The following is an 18290-nucleotide window of genomic DNA, read 5'->3' as shown; positions in this document are numbered from 1 at the left end:
ATTTTTTTCAAGAGATCAATCTATTAGCTAACTTTGAGGCTGTTGCAAGAAATTAAGAGATTTAAATAAAGACCCTGACAAAATACCTGGCACATGGTAGGGAGGCACATAACAAATAGCAGCAATCATTGCAGGTACTAACCTTCAGCAATGTTAAAAATCCTACTTAAAATTTCTTAAAATTTTAAGAAGTAAGATTTCTTAAAAAATCTTACTTAAAATTTGTGGAATGAAATGAGCTATATCCGAGGAGTCCAAGATTCCACGAAGTCTCTCAATACTCTACAAGTGATACATGCTCCAGACTCCTCTGAGAGGATCTCCCTGGTTCACCCACAAACAGATATGACTACCCACCCTGTCCCTGTCAATCACCACCAGGCTTTATATAGAATTTAACACGGGCTCTTGCCTTCTCTTCCTACCTATCTCCTTTTTGAAGCTAAGAGCTCTCTAAGGGTAACGTATGTGCTCAGTCACATATGTCTCTTGTGACCCCAAGGGCTGTAGCCCACCAGGCTCCTCTGTCCATGGGATTTTCCCAGCAAGAATACTGGAGTGGGTTGCCATTTCCTCTTCCAGGGAATCTTCCCAAGCCAGGAATCAAACCTGCATCTCCTGCATTGGCAGGGGGATTCTTTACCACTGAGCCACCTGGGAATCCTTCTCTGAGGTGGAGAAGTGGCTTATTTTTGATACTGAGTTTATTCGATACTGTTTGTTTATTAAATAAATACCCCCCAAAAGCCACAAACTCTAAAAAGTGCTAGGCAGAGTCAGTTCCTATAAGAAAGGATTCTAACTTTTTCCATTTAACCAAGTCAACTACATGAGACCCAACCGTGTTGACAGCACTGAGGCGAGTAGTTAATGAAGTGAGAATTAATACAGTTCACACCCTGTCATGCCTTATTTAAATCACCAAGATTATAAAACACATTCCTGTAACCTGGCTCAATCCTGTTACTGATGTTCTGCCGGAGGCTTCCCCGTAACTTCTTTTTAGAGCAATTTCTTGACATCTGGTTTAAGAATCTTAATTTGATTCAACAGGAAAGCATGATGTTCTCATTTTAAGTTGTTTCTATCTTACAAATTCCTCATTTTACTTTTTTCCAACATTATAAAAGCAGATTCCTCCAAACCATCCCTTCAACAAAGATGATATAGATACCCCCTCCTTAGTGGGCAGGATAGGTACTGCCAGTGCTTCCAAACGGAGACTAGTCTCTGAATTCAATACTGGCAGGGATACAGGACACAACAAAGTATCTACTCTCTGACAGAAATTTTAGTACAAATGCACAGAATCCAGAGCAGACTGCTATTAAATTCAGCCTCCTTGACACTCCCATTTCTAGTGAACACTCTATTACCTTCCCAGTTTCCCATGAAAATGACCCGAGAGTTGTTTCACATGTAAATGTGAGATGCCTGGATTAGGGACAAGGAAAGACTTCTGAAAGTTAAATGTGAATACATGACACCCAGACATCAGGGGCAGGATCAGTTTTCTCATTCATGTGATCAGAGAAGCAAAGATTCCTTCTCAATATGTGTATTAGTCAGCCGTGTCCAACTCTTTGTGACCCCATGGACTATAGCCCACCAGGCTCCTGGGGGATTAATGTATAAGGACAGGATATTACCCACTAGGCTCGAGAAAGAGTCGATACTATAAGAGCCAGGAAAAAAAGCTTTAAGTGTTTCTGGTTTGGGAGTTTTTTGGGTGAGTGGGTGCAGGAGTGGAGGTAGAGATCCTGCACTGGATCATACTCAAGTTAAATAGTTAATATAAAGCTTTGAATAACTGTGGGGGAAGAGGGAGGGGAGCCATGGGGAGTGGACATTATGCTTGATCATACCCAAGTAAGTTAAATAATTAATGTAACGACAGCCTTACCTGGAACCCTGGATCTCAAGAAATAGAGAAACTTCCCATTCTTGGAGTGCATGATGGCCCTCTTAATGAACTCCACCACTGATTGACAGCGATCCTCAAACTTGGGATGACACCACAGGCTGAAGGTTCCTGCCATGGAAAGTTACGGAGAGGTAAAAATGCAAAACTTACTTTAGGAAGACTTGAGAAGCTGGCTCGAACATTTTAATGAGTTTCCCTCCTGGAAAGGTAGCTTGTGGTCAAGCTGAGTCAGAGGTCCCTGTTCCTGCTTGTTCTACAACTAATGGAAAGAAAGATGTTGCTTTTAATAAGATATAAATTAGGTCTTACAATGTTTCTGTTAAACAATAATAAATTCAAGTCAGAAAAAAAGATACAAAAAGACTTTACTGAGTATGAACATTAATCTTTAAACCACAGACCATAAAGAAAAGGCGGCTATGCTAAAGTAAGTTTAAATGACATTCCCTCAGAAAGATTTAAATCTTCAAGTATGCATAGAATAGGAAAGACAGGAACAGCGGTTTTGTGGGTCTTACTCATTCATGTATGTGTTAAGCACAAAAATCAAATTCTAAGTCTTTTCCTTCTATAACTTCTAAAATCCCACGCCCCGACATGTTACAAAGATCCCACCCCAAACTTTAGAATCCCAAAGGCAAAAAGCAATTTGAACTCCCATAACTTAAAAAAAAAAAACAAAAAAAACTTCAACAACTAAAGCACTAAATCCAAAAGAGTCACAAAAGGGATACTCAAGAGAACTGCAGATTTGAGAACCTTGACTATTCTTTTGGGATCACTTAAAAAGATGAAGACAAATGTTCCATTGCAAACTGGCAACTGAAAGGCCCAGGGCTTCTATTAAAAATTCCATTTATTCAAGGAAGAAAAGTTCCTTTGAACAAAAAGTAATTGGAGAATCATTTGAAAATATTCTCGGATAGGCATCTCACCTATCGGGAACCTAGAGGTCAAGCATTTATTCATCATTTCCATGGCCTAGTCATTTATAATCTTAATAGGTTTATAAAAGCACTTCACTCTGAAATGCTATGTTTTGCGTTTTGTTTTATTTGACTTTTGCTTTTAGGAACAGCAGGAAAACAAGTAGCAGTCTACCCCACAGTTCTCTAACTAATTCTCTCAAGTCTTTGGACTGAAGTTCCTTTCTCTTCATGCATCTTGGAAGCAGAGATGGGGGCAGAGGAAACCATGGACAAAGCTATGCTAACCTAAACAGCTACTTCTTGCCTAACAAGAGAAGCAAACCAAATTAATTCAGCAGAACACTACTGAGAGCAGGAAAGATACAGTGGTGCTTGAGAAGAGCATGAAAGAGCCCCTTACGTGAAATGCAGGATCTCACACAGTTCATTTAAGGTTGATCACATGTGGGAAGAGCAAGAGGAATTGGAGGGGCAAGTCCATAAAACTCCCCAGAGTTCTCCACAATTTTTAAATTTGTAGCATACTGCAGGTATTTTGACAAAGTATGTATTAGCCAGCCCCACCACCAATGACCATTACAAGTTTGTGGCCCAAATCAAATACCAAATGTCCTGATGCAAAGTCCATCCAGACAGCAGTATTGAACAAGTCAGCTTCTCGACATGACTGGACTATTAAGCACAACCTGACCACAGAGGAAGACAGACAGTATGTTGATTTCACAAATTCTCATAGAGTTTTGATGACTATTTCCTACAAGACTACAAAGCTGACCAGAAAAAGACGTAATTATCATCGATGTGACTGCCAGGCAAACAAATTCAGTACAGAACAGTCACAGGATCCACAAATTCTCCTCTTTATCTACATGACTAATATCTCTAGATGCTAAGTTTAATCATGAACCAAAGCTTGGGAGAATTTGTCTCATGGTCCTAGGTTATTTCTTCCTGCTACCAAGAGAGTTTTACTGGCTTTATTCTGTTCTTCAGTAGTCTTCTTCAGAGTCTGTTTAGGAGACAAGATGTGCTGAGAAAACTTTTAAATGGAACATTTATGCTCCTCACCATCCCCGCCAATATTTCGCGTGATCGAAATCAGTGCCCATATATCAATATTCAATTGAGTCCATGAGATTTTCACAGTTCCTATTCACAGTTCCATTTCTGTGAACCCTTCCAATGAGAAAGTCAGATAGCAAAGGTAGAAAAAGCCAAAGGGGAAAGAAGGCTTCCTTCAAATGCCAGCACCTCTCACCTCTGTAGTGCTCCATTCTGGTGTGGTGAGTGATACCCTGTGATCGGAAACTGAGGCTCAGGATATAACGAGGATCGGAGCTGTCTCGTACCAGGAAAGAACCATCAGGCTTCCCTTTCAGCTTCATCTCTGCATCTTCCCAGTTCATCGGCCCCCAATACCAACCACACTATCAAAGAAGTGGCAAGGAGTTAGAACACAGGAATGTCAAAGTTTTCAGCACAATTACTCTGACCACAAGAACCCCCCATTTACAAAACACTGCAGTAGGTAAAAGCTGCTAGGAGTGCCTCAACCATTAGCAATGAATATCGGGTTCATCATACTTTCAGGCCTCCAAAAGTAACAGAAAAATAATTTTACAGTTCCATTACCAAAGCCCTACAAAGAAGAGAGGAGGGACCTAGGTCAGCTTAGACTATGTAAATATTTCTCCATAACCTCTCTCATTAGGTTCAGACGTTTTTTTCAGATTCAATTTTACAACATCTCATAGAACTAATGATAGCAACATATTATTTTGTCACTGTAAATACAGAAGCAAGGAAACTACTCTTCCTCTAAAAAGAACAGAAGGGGAGCCTGGCTTCAAATTAGGAGAATGTGAGAGGAGGAAGCTGTCAGGCCTCGGGCACCACCCACCTTCTCCAGCTCTCGCAGGCTAGCTGCAAAGCTGCTCGAGTCAGGCCGGTAGAGGGGACACTGGAGGTGCTGCGGGGGCTGGCTGTGCAGGGACTCAGCGGCTCGGATGGGAGCGATCCGGGGAAACGCGTCTGCAGGGCAAGACAGCAGTGGTCACTTGTTGACCCTTATCGTTCCCAACCTCAAGTAGACCCTCCCTCCCCCCAAAACAGAGATGCTAACTGAAGACGGGCAAGGCATTAGAAGCTAAGCTGGAAAGGGTGGAAGCCAAAGCAGTGGGGAAGAGCTGGATGGGCTGGGACAAAAAGCTGTGTGGGCTCGTGTAAGCTGTGAAGGATGGGTGGGGGGCGTTTAACCCCAGGAAAGGGGGAGGCAGCAGCTCACTAACCTGACTAAGGTGACTACTTCAGGGCTTTCACCAGCCTAGAGCGATTCCAACTTCTCCCACCTCGAGATGAAGTGCCGGTAAGGCAGCCTTGGAAATAGTGACTCACTTAACTTGCCCAGGAAGAGCAACGATTTTGCCAAGCAAGTGGATTTTGTCAGGCAAGTAGAAAAGAATGCTGATTTCATTCATTTTATTCCTTGGGCACTGGGGGCTGGCCAAGCAGGTATGGGCTACTGAATGCTTGGTACTTATTTACAAGGCTGCAGTAAATGCTAAAAGCTTAGAAAAACCACAGAACTTTGAAAACCAGCAACACATTAAACCTCCTCACTCTACTGAAATTAAGGCAATTTCCTAAGTGATATTGACTCAAGGACTGCAAACAAGTTTCAGTAGCAAAGAGACAAAAAAAATCCAACAGTCTTTTATCTCTACCAAAAATCAGATTTGCCTCCATAAAGAAAACAGGCTAAAATAACTAGTGCTTGGCCTCATTTCCAAGGAGTTCTGGTCCAGTCAAGGGGATATGACTTAAGCTTTCTCTTAAGCTCTTTTATTTCCATAAATAGATCTCTCCCATCCTTCAAAAGTGTTTCACTTTGTACTCCCCACTCTTGCAAGTCTTGCCTCTAAGCTAAGCTAACCTGGGGCATGGGGTGGAGGAGGCGGAGGTAGGGGGAAAGACTGCAGGGAAGACCCCATCGGAGCCACAAGGACAGACGTAGGCAGCGTCCCACTGATATCATCTAGAAGAGAGAAGAAAAGCAAGAGGTTCAGAAATATGGGCAGAGAATGAGCACAGCGAAGGCAGAGGAGAGGGAAAAGGATCATCAGGCTGCCCTCTGGGGCAAAATGGCCTGAGCTTCACCCTATCTTTTTTGCACAGAGGGCCACAATCATCTTAATCTGGTTTCCTTTGCTTGAAAGTAGGAAAGTAAGGATATCCCTAAAGCTGCCCAGCGGCAGTAGATTCAGAACAAGATAAATACTCTTTATAAATAAAGATTGAAACAATATATGGACAGTAGATATTACAGCATGCAGGTAAGAGACCCATTTAACCACTTCAGAGATGAGAGGGGTGCTGAGAATGGGACAAGAAATGAAATAACTGGGTCATTAGAAACCCAGGAGTCTGTTTGGTCCCTGGCAAAAAACAACAGGTCGACAGAGCTCACTCTCCCACAGGGCAAGAAGGAAGAGGGAAGAAAACTATACCTAGGAGGCTGAGGCTTCTTCTTGGAGGAGGAGGGGGAGTTGGAGGGTGTGGAGAGGTCAGGCCCCGCTGGGAGATGTCCACGTCCACCAGTGACACTGTTTCACCTGAGGGGTTCATGGAGCAAGCATGTTACAGCAGCACCGTGCCCAAAGCCAAGGCCAGGAAGCAAAAGGAAGCAGAGAGCAAGCAAGGGACGCCAGAGGTCCACGGCTCTCAGAAAGTTCAAGATCTAACGCTCCCACGGCTGGAATCCCCCCAGTCCAGACACCTGAGAAGTCAATTTTAAATTCCATCACTCCTTTACTCTGTTACAGATCACAGATCTTTAAGACAAAATCATGGGATTGAGAGTGAAAAAGCCAACTAATGCTGGCTCTGCCGCTGGGGATATAACCTTGCACAAGAAGTCTTCTTTATTCAAATGGAACCCACACCATTTATTTTTACAGATTTGGGTATCAATTTTTGTCTCGGGGAGCAAGACAAGCAACTTTTTACAAGCCCAAATGGACACGGACAGCAAGCACCATTAAAATGTTAAGCTGAATCCAGATAAAGATCCCAATGTTAGCCCCAACTTCTTCCTAAATGGCTTTCCACGTCAAGATTTTCCAGAATAGTCACTCCTAAGAGGCCCAACCATTTCAGATATCAACTAATTCCTAACAGCTGAGGTTACAAAGACTGAAAAGTGCATTTACAGCCCTAATAATTAATTATTTCCACAGTCAGGCAAAAGCTTAGAGGAAGCTTCTCAGTAGGAACTCTGGGTGGGGGGGCAGGGGGAGGTACACATGGTTTCTCTTACTTTTCAGCATGTTATGCAGTTCTGTTCTCTACCAAATTCATTCCTTGTTGCCACCCAGCACAGCTACCCTCTCTCCACATGAATCACCAGAGAATGAAGGCTATTTTATCAACCTTCTGTTGAAGGTCGCAAAGAGTCAGTTTGTTTTGGTAGATCCTATCCACAGGTCAGAATTTGGGATTTCTCTAATTTGGCACTCAGGGTGTTATTTCCAACACCTTTTTCTTTTGTAGGAAGCTGAATTAGTCCCTAGCTAGAATCTTAATGTTTCCCAGTTAAGAAAATGAGGTAACAAATATCTCTAAAAGGCCAGGAACTGCGCATTCAGAATCTAATACAGTTTGTGGTATCCTTTTTTTTTTTCCAAGACCAACAAAGGTCTTGAACACTAAGATAAGCAGAAAAGCTCTTCCAAAAGTCATCAGTGGAAGTTCTAGGAATTCACCACACAGCTTAATTACTGAGGCCCTGCGTGCCCAGGACTTCCCTTGTGGCTCAGCTGGTAAAGAATCTGCTCACAATGTGGGAGACCTGGGTTCCATCCCTGGGTAGGGAAGATCCCCTGGAGAAAGGAAAGGTTACCCACTCCAGTATTCTGGACTAAAGAATTCCATGGACAGTCTATGAGGTCTCAAAGAGTCAGACATGAATGAGCGACTTTCACTTTCACTTTAGCTGCCCAGAGCAATGCAACAAGCCCAGGTTTCCAGAAGGGTCAGACAGGTCTAGCTTGTAGGTAGTATAGCACTTAGAGGAAATAATTCAAGAGAGCTAAGCTTCTTTGAAATAAGAACGTGGGACCTGAAACTACAAATGTTAGTTTCATTACTTTAAAAGGGAAACAACTACTAGCTAGAAAGACATTCTGCTACAGGATAAGATCCTTTAATTCCTTGCTTGGGCTAAGAACAGAGGACCTCCTTCTCCACTGGTGCCTATTACAGGCACCAAACTCACCTGTTCTGACAGTTCACAGCAGTCTACTCAGTAATGGGGGTTCCACTAGCCTGTTGAACATTTTCCTGAAAATTTCCAGTCCCAGATCACAATTCTTGTAATCATCTTTTTTGAGGGACACAATATCCAAAAGAGTTTGAAACTAGGATTAGGTTTAAAGGATTCTTGGCCACACCCAGCGAGGAGCGCTCAGTTTTTGAAACTTGAGGCTGTGTGCTCCAGATGTCCTTTTCTACAGCTCATTCAAGCAGAAACTCCACACCTGACTCACAGAACAAAAGGTTTCCCTCCCAGAAAAAGCTCCCTTCAAAGGAGAAGGTGAAAGGATATTTGACCACTTTCTTACTTTAGCAACTGTGTTCCCTGCTGCATGAGGAGAGACTTAAATTAGATGCAATAAGAACTCTTAACAGCTGCAAGAACTGTTATCTCCCAAAATGGGTAAGACAAGAGTTCATGTGATTCCCCTTTGCCCAAAGTCTTTAAAAATAGACCAGATCATCGTGGATCATGTTTATTAGATAATCCATGAACTCCCTTTGGAAGCAAGCACAGGAACTGTATGACTTCCAGAGTCCTTTATGTGCTATGAGCCTATAAATTTGTATTTTCTACTTTTAATTTATACGTGATGACCCTGAACTAAAGCCTGCATAACTGCCAGGGCCACCTAATTACCAGCAAGCAGTCTCTACCTCAAACTATAAAGCATCCAAAGTTAAGAACACATTCCACACCATAAAAATAGCGTCACCCCAAACCCAGCAGGCACAGAATGAAGAAAATAACTGCAGACATGCCTGCAGCTCCCTCTGTGATGCATCTGCAAGTGTTTCCTGACACGTCTCAGAACAGTTCCTGCTTTTAGATGTTAGAGAAAAAGAAACAGATCACCTACCTGTGAACAGCGGGCTGAAGGAGACTGGAGAAAAGGCACTTTGAGTTCTTGTCAACCTGGGTTTCCTGAGGGGTGAGAAAGCACACAGAGAATGAGGCGGAGAATGAACACACATGCATTTAAATCACTGCAGTGCTCAATTCCAGATGCACCGAAAAATAAAGCAAACCCAAGTCATTGTCAACCGCACTTTTGTAATAAAGACTAAAATTTAAAGAGAGAAAAATAAAATAATTAAGGCGATTCCTTAAATAGATTTGGCTACAGAATTCACCAGCCTACAAAGCAATAAGAAATCTCTTTGGAGCTTTCCACACCCATCACCTTAAAAGAGTAAAACATCTTGAGTGGTAATTAGTAAGTCCACTTCTAGAGGAAGGAATTCAGATGCAGAGTTGATTCTCACAGGAAAGCCAAGAGAAAGGCTCTTGACCTGAATAGGTGCCACTTCAGAGCACCAGCTTTCCCTCTGGGCCTGCTCTTAGGAACAGGAGGTCCCAAAGTGAACCAGGCAAGATTTTTGGATTTGAGAATAGCACTACAGGATATACATGCAATCCTCAACCAGTAAGGCCTCTGATTTCTGCAAAATGCCCCCAAGCCACAGGCCAAAGCCAACAGCCAAAAAGAGAGCCTCTTCAAGTTAAGATGCTCTGCCTGGCACCCAAAGAAGGTGGCCTCTTCTTTTTTTGAGCTGCTAGTCATAGCCTCCCCACCAACCCATGCCTGTTCTTGATGCTGCTCCCAAACCAGCTGGAAAACCCAGATTTCTGAAGACACACCAAAGGTAACTTCACACTGCACCACTTTCAACTGGCTTGGGGTGAGAAATGAAATGAAAGGAATCCAAAAGACTGATAAAATTCTTTCTGGCTAGAAATGTGCTAATCATCTCAGGATGATTGAACTGACTACAAGGGAAAGAAGTGGAGGTGATGAAAATATGCTGTATCTTGATTGTGGAAGAGGTTATGATTTTGACATCTGTCAAAATTAACAGAACTAAGCAATGAAAAAAAGGTGAATTTTAGGTGGTATAAATTGTATCTCAATAAATCAGCCTTTAAAAAAAAAATCCACCGCCAAATTAAATGCCTGACTCCACACCTTAGACCTGGCTCACTTTCCAAAATTACTCTCACCCAAAGGTTTAAATAAAACTTCAACTGCACCAAGAGATGGGGAAAAGCAAAGAAAATCCAAAATGAAATCCTACTTTGAATTATTTGACTTTGGAAGATCTTTATGCATTTATGTTTTAACACAGATGTCTGTGCTTCTCAGAACTCACTTCAAACAGAATTTCAAAACCATACTGTGAAGACCTTGCTCAGAAATAGCTGAGATGCTGGGCTCCCTTTCCTGACCCATCTCACACTCTCTCTGCAGCCGCCTCCATGCTGAGACTTGAGAAGTCTAATGACGGTGCCCACTGTGCACGCCCCGCCCACAGCACACACAGGAGAGGTGGCTGCATCCGCAAAAGACAGGGGCACACACAGTCCCTCTATTTATAAAAGTTGCTTGTGGCAGTCTGCAGCTTAGTCCCAACACTCCAGAGGTCTGGGACGGAAAATGAATCCCACTGGACGTTAAGACTGAAGAGCATCCAAGCTGATTTTTATTCGGTAACTTGTGGATACAACATTAAACGCAGCAAGCAGAAACCTAAAGCACTGGCCTCTCAGAGGGTTTACACCTCAGCCATTTGGCTGTTTGCCTCTTTTCAAAGGAAGCTGCATCACTCTGCCATCTGCCCATGCTGAGGACGAAGCTCCTCAGTGCCGAGCACTGAAGAACAGCAGCACCCAATGCACACATCTTGCCGAGGCCGCCTCGCTCCAGCTCATCTTCTCCCCGCCCCCGACATTTTGAAGAAGAAAATCATAGTTTCTAGGATCTAGAAAAAGAAATATATATGACTCTAAACCCAGGCAGAGCCATTTGAGTGTCTCAGAATTTTTTTTTTTTTTTTCAGACAAATAAGGAAGCTTAGAGAGGTAGAAGGTCTAAGAGGCTGAAAGGCTAATAACAAATACAAGTGCTTCCTTCTCTCTTTGGGGAGATATTGTCTAACTAAAAATCCAAAGCAGTTTCTGTCTCAAGGATCCTGAGAGCATTCTAATGGCAGTCATTCATGAAAAGACAAATCTAGACAAACATAAAAAACAAAGCAAGGGAATGATTAACATAAAATTGAGGATGGTGGTTACACTGGGGAGGGGGGAGATGTAATCAGGAAGTCACACTCAGGGGTCTTCAAAGATACTGATAACATTTTATTTGTTAAGCTTAGTGATGGTTACCTAAATATACATTTCATCATATTATAGTATATACATTTTAGAAATTTCTTTTTGTATATCTGAAACATTTAAAATGATAACCATTCTAAGCTAGATACGCTGTTTTTTGGAAAGCAACAAGAATGATATGGCTCCAGGTAAAATTTTTAACTAACCCTTCAATACGACATTCCCGTATTAGTCTTCTCCTCCCCAAATCACCTTGACAAGCATTAGGGTACAAAGTTAAGCCACTGTAACTCTGCCAGTGGACCACTTGCATCTTAGCAGCAGAAAGACCTGAGGGGTGATGTCAGGTAGGACATGGTGGGCTATGCCTCAGGTGGCAAGCAGAAGACTTTAGGTCTTCTCTGCGGCTAGCAGTCCTTTGTGTCAGCAATGCACTGCTTGTGCTTCGAGTAACAAAGACATAAGATGTCTCTGTCCATTTCCACTCTGCAAATTACTAATTAAATGGCAACAGATCTGTGGGATAAAAGGAGTTAAAAACATTAGACTAGACAGGCTGACAACACATTGATATAACTACTGGCCACTTTTCAAATTCCCTGAAACCTAAAATACAAACAATGACATAGCAGTGCTCTTTCTCTCTTGTCCATAAATCCCCTCTACAGTGTCCTAAGACTTACACATGTCTTTTGCTAACTTTTAAAGTAGGGGTCCAAATATCAGGTTTTGCAGCCACAATTTACCTCTGTCCCTGTTAAAGCATACAGTGCCAAGTCAGCCAGCCTGTGCCATTTCCAACACATTACAAGCCAGTGTCTGTTCATGTGCTACAGGCACAAAAACCATGTGCTCATTTTTAGTTCCAATACACAGACATCTGTGCAACAAGGTCAGATCCAAAACTCCACCATAAACCAACTAAAGAACCTATGGAGGGAACTTCCAGGGAAAAGCCCAGAGGGGTAGCCCAAGGTCTAAAAGCTTAGAAATGATGTCAGTGAGCAAAATGTAAAGGAGTAAAAGACACAAGACTCAAATGGACAGAGATTTATAAAGCCAGGTTGCTCATTCCAAAACAGAGCTGCCAATCACAACCACTTTGTGGAAAAATAGTTGAAAAGATCAACAGAATATGGACCCAAAACCTAAACATAAAGACAGACCCTCTTCACCACACCATAAAATCATTTTTCTCTCCGTATGTCACGCCCTTTCTCAAAAAGACTCTCTCTTTAGACCTGAAGACCCAAGAAAACAGAGAAAAGGGTTTCTCATGTCTGCCAGGTCTATCCATGACAGCAGGGCCCCAAACTGACGCCAAGGCAGCCTCTCTTTCCAAAACTGTATCTTTTTTCCCAAACAAATAGATAGGAAACCACTACAAAACTGTTCTCCATTTTTCCACCTCACAACTATGAAGACTGCCAGTAATAGCCTCAACCATTAAGTAGGAAAAAAAAACCCTTGAGAAATGAACAAGGTACCCATTTCCAACCAAATGTGTATTATGGAATGCTTCAAAAAAGTCGGGTTGAATGCTATTTCTCACCAAATACAAAGGAAGACAATCAGCTAAACATATGTGAACCAGACAAGGGAACTTCACTGGTTTTCCTGAAATAGCAATCCTATATAACACTGAAGCCCATAGGCATCAAGCCCAGCTCTCTGAATTTCAACATATGTGTGTTACACAGCCTAGCCCAGTTCTCCAGAACAGAAACCTGATAAGCTGGTAAGCCTATGTATTCCTTCACTTCAAGAGTTCTCTAAGCTAACTCATACTAGACCTCAGGACCTAAGACTCAGTGTATCCAGGAAGGTCAACTTGGCAGACTCCAAAGCATCTGAAAGGAACTAAAGTTTTGCTTAATGTTAAAATACAAGGGACTTCCCTGGTGGTCCAGTGGCTAAGATTGCAGGTGGCCTGGGTTCAATCCCTGGTCAAAGAACTAGATCTTGTGTCCCGCAACTAAAGATCGCAGCCAAATAAATAATTTTTTTTTTTTTAAAATATGGAAACTATTAAGTCTTGTAAAATGATCATAGGGGGACTTCCCTCGTGGTTCAGTGGTTAAGACTCTGTACTTCCACCGCAGGGGGTGCAGTTTAGTTCCTCTGGTCAAGGAACTAAGATCCTACAAGCCATGCCGCACTGCCAAAAAAAGTAAATAAAATTTAAAATAACTGTAGGAGGGCTTCCCTGGTGGTCCAATGGTTGGGAGGCAGCCTGCCAGTGCAGGGGACACAGGTTCAATCCCTGCTCTGAGAAGATCCCACATACCCTGAGGCAACTACGGACTCAGTGCTCCAGAGTCCACAAGCCACAACTACTGAAGCCTAGAGGCTGCGCTCCGGAACGAGAGAGGCCACAGCAATGAGAAGCCTGTGCACTGCAACCAAGAGTGGCCCCTGCTCACTCCAACTAGAGAAGGCTTATGCACAGCACAGGAGACCCAGCACAGCCAAAAATAAAATAAACAAATTAAAAAAAAAAGATTGTTGGAGATACTTTCTCATGATAGCTGTGGGAAAGGTAAATGCTGAGAAAAGCAAAGAGAATCATGCCCAGAGGTTACTGCAAAAGCCCCAAATTATACAGCAAAGACTGCAGAGGCTCATAATTAACTCCAACTAACAATGAGAAGGCAGGCATATACCTTCTGGCAAAAGGCTGACACTTCTCATGGCTTCCAGGTCCTACCAATAGAAACAAGAGAACAAGCTAAAAATCCAAACTTATCCTTCCTCCCAACAGGGCAGACTTACTAAGGAGGTGTAGATCCATAAAAATCACAACTACCCTGGCCAGACTTATCAAGTTTCTCACAGCTGCAAGACTGCCAGCAAGACTGGCACATAGTAAGCTATGGAAAAGCTAACAAGAAAATCTAACAGTACCAAATCCTAAGCATTTTTTAAAACTTCACCAGTTCTATTTTACTACCTCTCCTCCAAGAGCAAAAAATATTCCATCTCAATTTCTCTCGTCTTCACTCTATTCCTATAAGGTCAGGAACAAGACAGGAATCACTCCCATTTTACAGATTAAAAAAGGAGAGAAGCGTGAAGAAAACAAAATTGGCCTGCATCTCACAGGTGATGTTGGAGTCCTACATGGCATCCAAATGTTCATATTCTCTGTACAACATGCTGCCTCCTAACAGCAGTCAACCAAACGTTCATACACGAATACCTAGCTCTTCTCCAATGCATCATAAAAAGTTCTTGGACCAAAAAATGTAATTCTCCAGTGCCCTGAACTAAGCTTCTTTGCAGAGCTACAGACCAATTTGCTCTGCAGGAGAAATCGGTACTGTGCTTAGTGTGAGGGTTGGTGACAGAGCAGCCAATGACCATTAAATTCTGCTTCCAAAGGCAAAAAACCGTATAATGTTATATGCCTTTTCCTCTTCCTAATCTATTAGACGTTGCAGCTAATTTCACGCCACACCTCATATTTGGCGTCTCTGGAATCTCAGACCAAGTCCTGGGCAATATGGAACAAAGGCAGGACAAACCACAAGAAAATCAGCAATCTATCCTAGGTCATTACCCACAGCTTCAATCCTGCCCTGCCCCCAGAAAATGAAAATTTCATCTACACCGCTAAGTGGAGCATCGAATGCAGAGCCTACCAGAAAAAAAGCTGCTTCAGCAGCCACATGCTTTTTCAGACCTGAGCTCCCAGCGTGAGTTCATTGGGAAGCAAATGGTGAAACACACATTTACCTCAAGGGATAACCCGCATCAACTTACTGGTTTCTTCAGGGAGTTTAGGTTTTGTCTGATCCCAAGATGAGACCCTGGCAAGCTGTTCAGAAAAGGCAACAAAATCAAACTGACCAGGAATTTCCTGGTGGTCCAGTGATTAGGACTCTACACTTCCACTGCAGGGAACACAGGTTCCATCCCTGAGTCAAGGAACTAAGATTCCCTAGGCCATGCGGCCAAGAAACAACAAAAAGATGACCCCATGCTTTCCTCTTGGAGTAAAAAGTTCCTTTGAAAGGAGAAGTCCAAAAAAAGAGGAAAAAAAAAGAAAGGAGAAGTCCATGGATGAGTGATTTTCAGTCCAGATCATATGAGGGAGTTTTTTTTTTTTTTAATTCAAATTTTGGGGCCATCTGATCTTTTCCCAGAGCCCCCCACGTGAGTCTGGCACACAGTAAAATTCTCAATTTGTCTACCTGTTTTTCAGTCTTGGGTTGTGGCTGCTGGTGCATGTCATGAATCCATCACATGAGCTGCGCCAAAACCAATTCCAAACGTTCTAAGAACCCATTCAGCAGTGCAAACCACAATGGCAGTTACCACAAGGGAAAATCTAACACTGGATGTCAGAGAAGCTGTCTGCACTTCAGAAATGCAGAAAACAGCTCTATGTCTAAGTTTGGAATTTTCATCAACTGGGGTAGAATTCATGTACCAATACAGGTGGCCCAGTGGTGTAGAATCCGCCCGCCAATGCAGGAGACGCAAGAGATGCAGTTTCGACCCCTGGGTGGGGAAGATCCCTGGAGGAGGAGATGGCAACCCATACCAGTATTCTTGCCTGGAAAATTCCATGAACAGAGGGGCCTGGTGGGTTGCAGATCAGACACAATGAGTATGCACGCACACCATACTTAGAATTCTCATACAGGTTTGAGAACAAGGCTATTTTCTATCCTCACAGTGGTTAGCACACAGGCTTGCGATATCATGTCTAAGAAACCAATCAAGAAAACATTAAAATTTTGACTAGAGATGCCCAGTTAACTGCTGGCCTACAACTACACAAGTTTGTCACATCATTTGCATGCATGAGCGTGAAGAGTGTGAGGTGCTGGTACACAGAAAGAATAAGCAAGGTGGTCAAACTCAAACTTTCGGCCCCAAAGGCCACACCTTTCCAGCAAGCTTCCTGCTAGGGGTAATGGTAGACACATACCTTGAAAAAACTTTAAAAGCTGGGCGGGGGTGGCGGCGGGGTGGTTTCAAATCACCGCCAAACTAGAGAGATGCTAACCAGCTGAGAAGTGGGGGTGGGGGGGAGTGAACGCTGCTCCCACAAACAGCTCTGACCTATTAGGCGATATTACCACCTTTAGCCCCAAGTCTCTGCCTCCTGATGAAGGCCACATCTTAAGAACTGTCAGGATCTTTTTAGCAGTAGAATAAAAGGGAAATGAAACGAGAAAAGGAAGTTTGTCAGCCAGCCCCAATGCCCCCGAGCCGGTCTCACCTCCCCGGGTCCAGCTCCCGGCCCGCAGAGCCGCCCATATCTGTCAGGCTCGCAGCTGAAGCAGCCAGCTCTCCAGAAGGCCTCTTGCCGGCCCCATCCCCACCGCCAGAGCCACCGTTGCAGCTCTTCGTGCGAAAGAGGCGGCTGAGGCGGATTTTGAGGGAGCCCTTCCGGGAAAGGCCGGCGAGTGGCCGGAGGGGCCCAGGAGGAGGCGGCGGCGGGGGAGGCTGCTGCAGCTGCTCCCCTCGACTCAAGCGCCCGGGAGGGGCCAAGTCCTGCATCGGGAAGGGCACCGGGGGTAATTCAGGGCCGGGGGGCTGCAGTAGAAGCCGGCCGCCCCCTCCTCCTCCGCGGCCCGGGCTGCTGAGCTCCTCTTCCGAGCAGCTGTTAGTCTCCAGGCTCTCTGCCTCCGACTCCAAGCCCTCCAGGACCAGCAGCGCGTCGCTCGTTTCCGTGGGGTCCTCCCCGGCCTGCGGGGCGGCAGCAGGAGGCTGGGGCTGCGGAGGGAGCGGCTGCGGAGGACACGGGCACGGGCAGCAACCCCCACCGACCATCTTGACCCCCGGCCCCGCCGGCTGCCCGAGCCCCAGAGCGGCCAACTGCGCCTCTAGTCCAGCCGCCGGGCCCCAGGTCCGCTCTAGCGCCAACCCCGGCGGCAGGGCCTTGGGGTCCAGGGCACAGCGGTGCCGGGGACACAGCAGTTCCGAGGGTCCCGGCTCCTGGGCCGCCTCCGCGTCCTCCTCCTCCGGCGGCCGACCCACGTTGCGGAACACCATCAGCTGAGGCGGCCTGGAGCCCCGCGGGCCGGGCCGCGCGAGGAAGGGTGGCGGCGCGGGGCCATGGCCCGGGGGCGGCGGCGGCGGGCCTGGCTCGGGGGCCGCCTCTCCATAGCCGAGCAGGCGGCTCAGGACGCGGTACGAAGCGGCCGCCGCCGCCGCCTCGCCATCCCGGAGTTCTGCCCCCTGCATTGGGGAGAGGGAGGGCGGGCGGCTGGGAGCCGGGCTGGGGTGGGGACTAGGCCAGGCCCCGCCGGAGCCCCGCCCGCCGCGGCCCCCGGAGCGACAGCGCTAACGGCCGCCGCGGCCTCTGCCTCATAGAGGGGGCGGGGGGCGCGCGGAGCCCAGCGCGAGCCCAGGCCGCGCGTCGCCGCCACCGAGCACCGCCCCCAGATTGCGTCACTTCCGGGAGATGGTGGTCACGCCCCCTCCCCCAGGGCTTGCTCGCCCTGGCCTCTACCGAGAGTGACGCTGCGCGAGACCTGGGCCGCTATTGGTCGTGAGCTGCTTCTCGCCTGGTCTTTAGTCCTCAACTCCGACCCTGGTTTTTCACTTCCCGGGCGCTCTGGGCTAAACCACCCCTTCGGTTGAGGGTAAGGTGGGATGGCCCTGGAAAGCCTGGTATCGTCCTGGGAGAGAGCCGCTGGCCTTGGGAGGACAATACCTCTGGCTCTGGTCCTACCTATGCAGCTTGCGATGTGTGACCGTGGACGAGTCATTTGTTCATTGACTGTATCCCCGCCTTGGCATCCAGTGACTATTTATAGAATGACACACGAGGAATATGTTCTAGAGCCAAGGCTGTGCTGATAAATGTTGAACAGCCGACTGTTGGGAGAAAAGGGGAATGTATGCATATGATATATATGTACATAAATTTATCATAAATTGTACTGATAGAGGCGGAGAAGGCAATGACACCCCACTCCAGTACTCTTGCCTGGAAAATCCCATGGACGGAGGAGCCTGGTGGGCTGCAATCCATGGGGTCGCTAAGAGTCGGACA

At 45.4% G+C, this 18290-nt stretch overlaps 1 protein-coding gene across 3 annotated transcripts in view; it reads right to left on the bottom strand.

Moving 5' to 3' along the window:
* Positions 1-17509, bottom strand: part of SOCS7 (suppressor of cytokine signaling 7) — a 33770-nt gene extending 16261 nt beyond the window's left edge. Inside the window, exons 1-7 of one of the 3 annotated variants that reach the window (XM_061143866.1) lie at positions 16509-17509; positions 9024-9088; positions 6360-6464; positions 5786-5887; positions 4754-4884; positions 4112-4280; positions 1904-2032 (exon numbers count right to left, since the gene is read on the bottom strand). In XM_061143866.1, coding sequence (XP_060999849.1) covers positions 1904-2032; positions 4112-4280; positions 4754-4884; positions 5786-5887; positions 6360-6464; positions 9024-9088; positions 16509-17476 — 1669 coding nt within the window. In that variant the 5' untranslated portion in view covers positions 17477-17509. The remainder of the gene's footprint in view (positions 1-1903; positions 2033-4111; positions 4281-4753; positions 4885-5785; positions 5888-6359; positions 6465-9023; positions 9089-16508) is intronic. The other 2 variants (XM_061143864.1, XM_061143865.1) reach the window with 2 other exon arrangements.
* Between the last annotated feature and the right edge of the window lie 781 nt (positions 17510-18290).

Source organism: Dama dama, chromosome 5, assembly GCF_033118175.1.
Source record: "Dama dama isolate Ldn47 chromosome 5, ASM3311817v1, whole genome shotgun sequence".
Taxonomy (NCBI): domain Eukaryota; kingdom Metazoa; phylum Chordata; class Mammalia; order Artiodactyla; family Cervidae; genus Dama; species Dama dama.
Note: the sequence above shows the minus strand (reverse complement) of the source record. Positions and strands in the feature narration are given on the sequence as shown.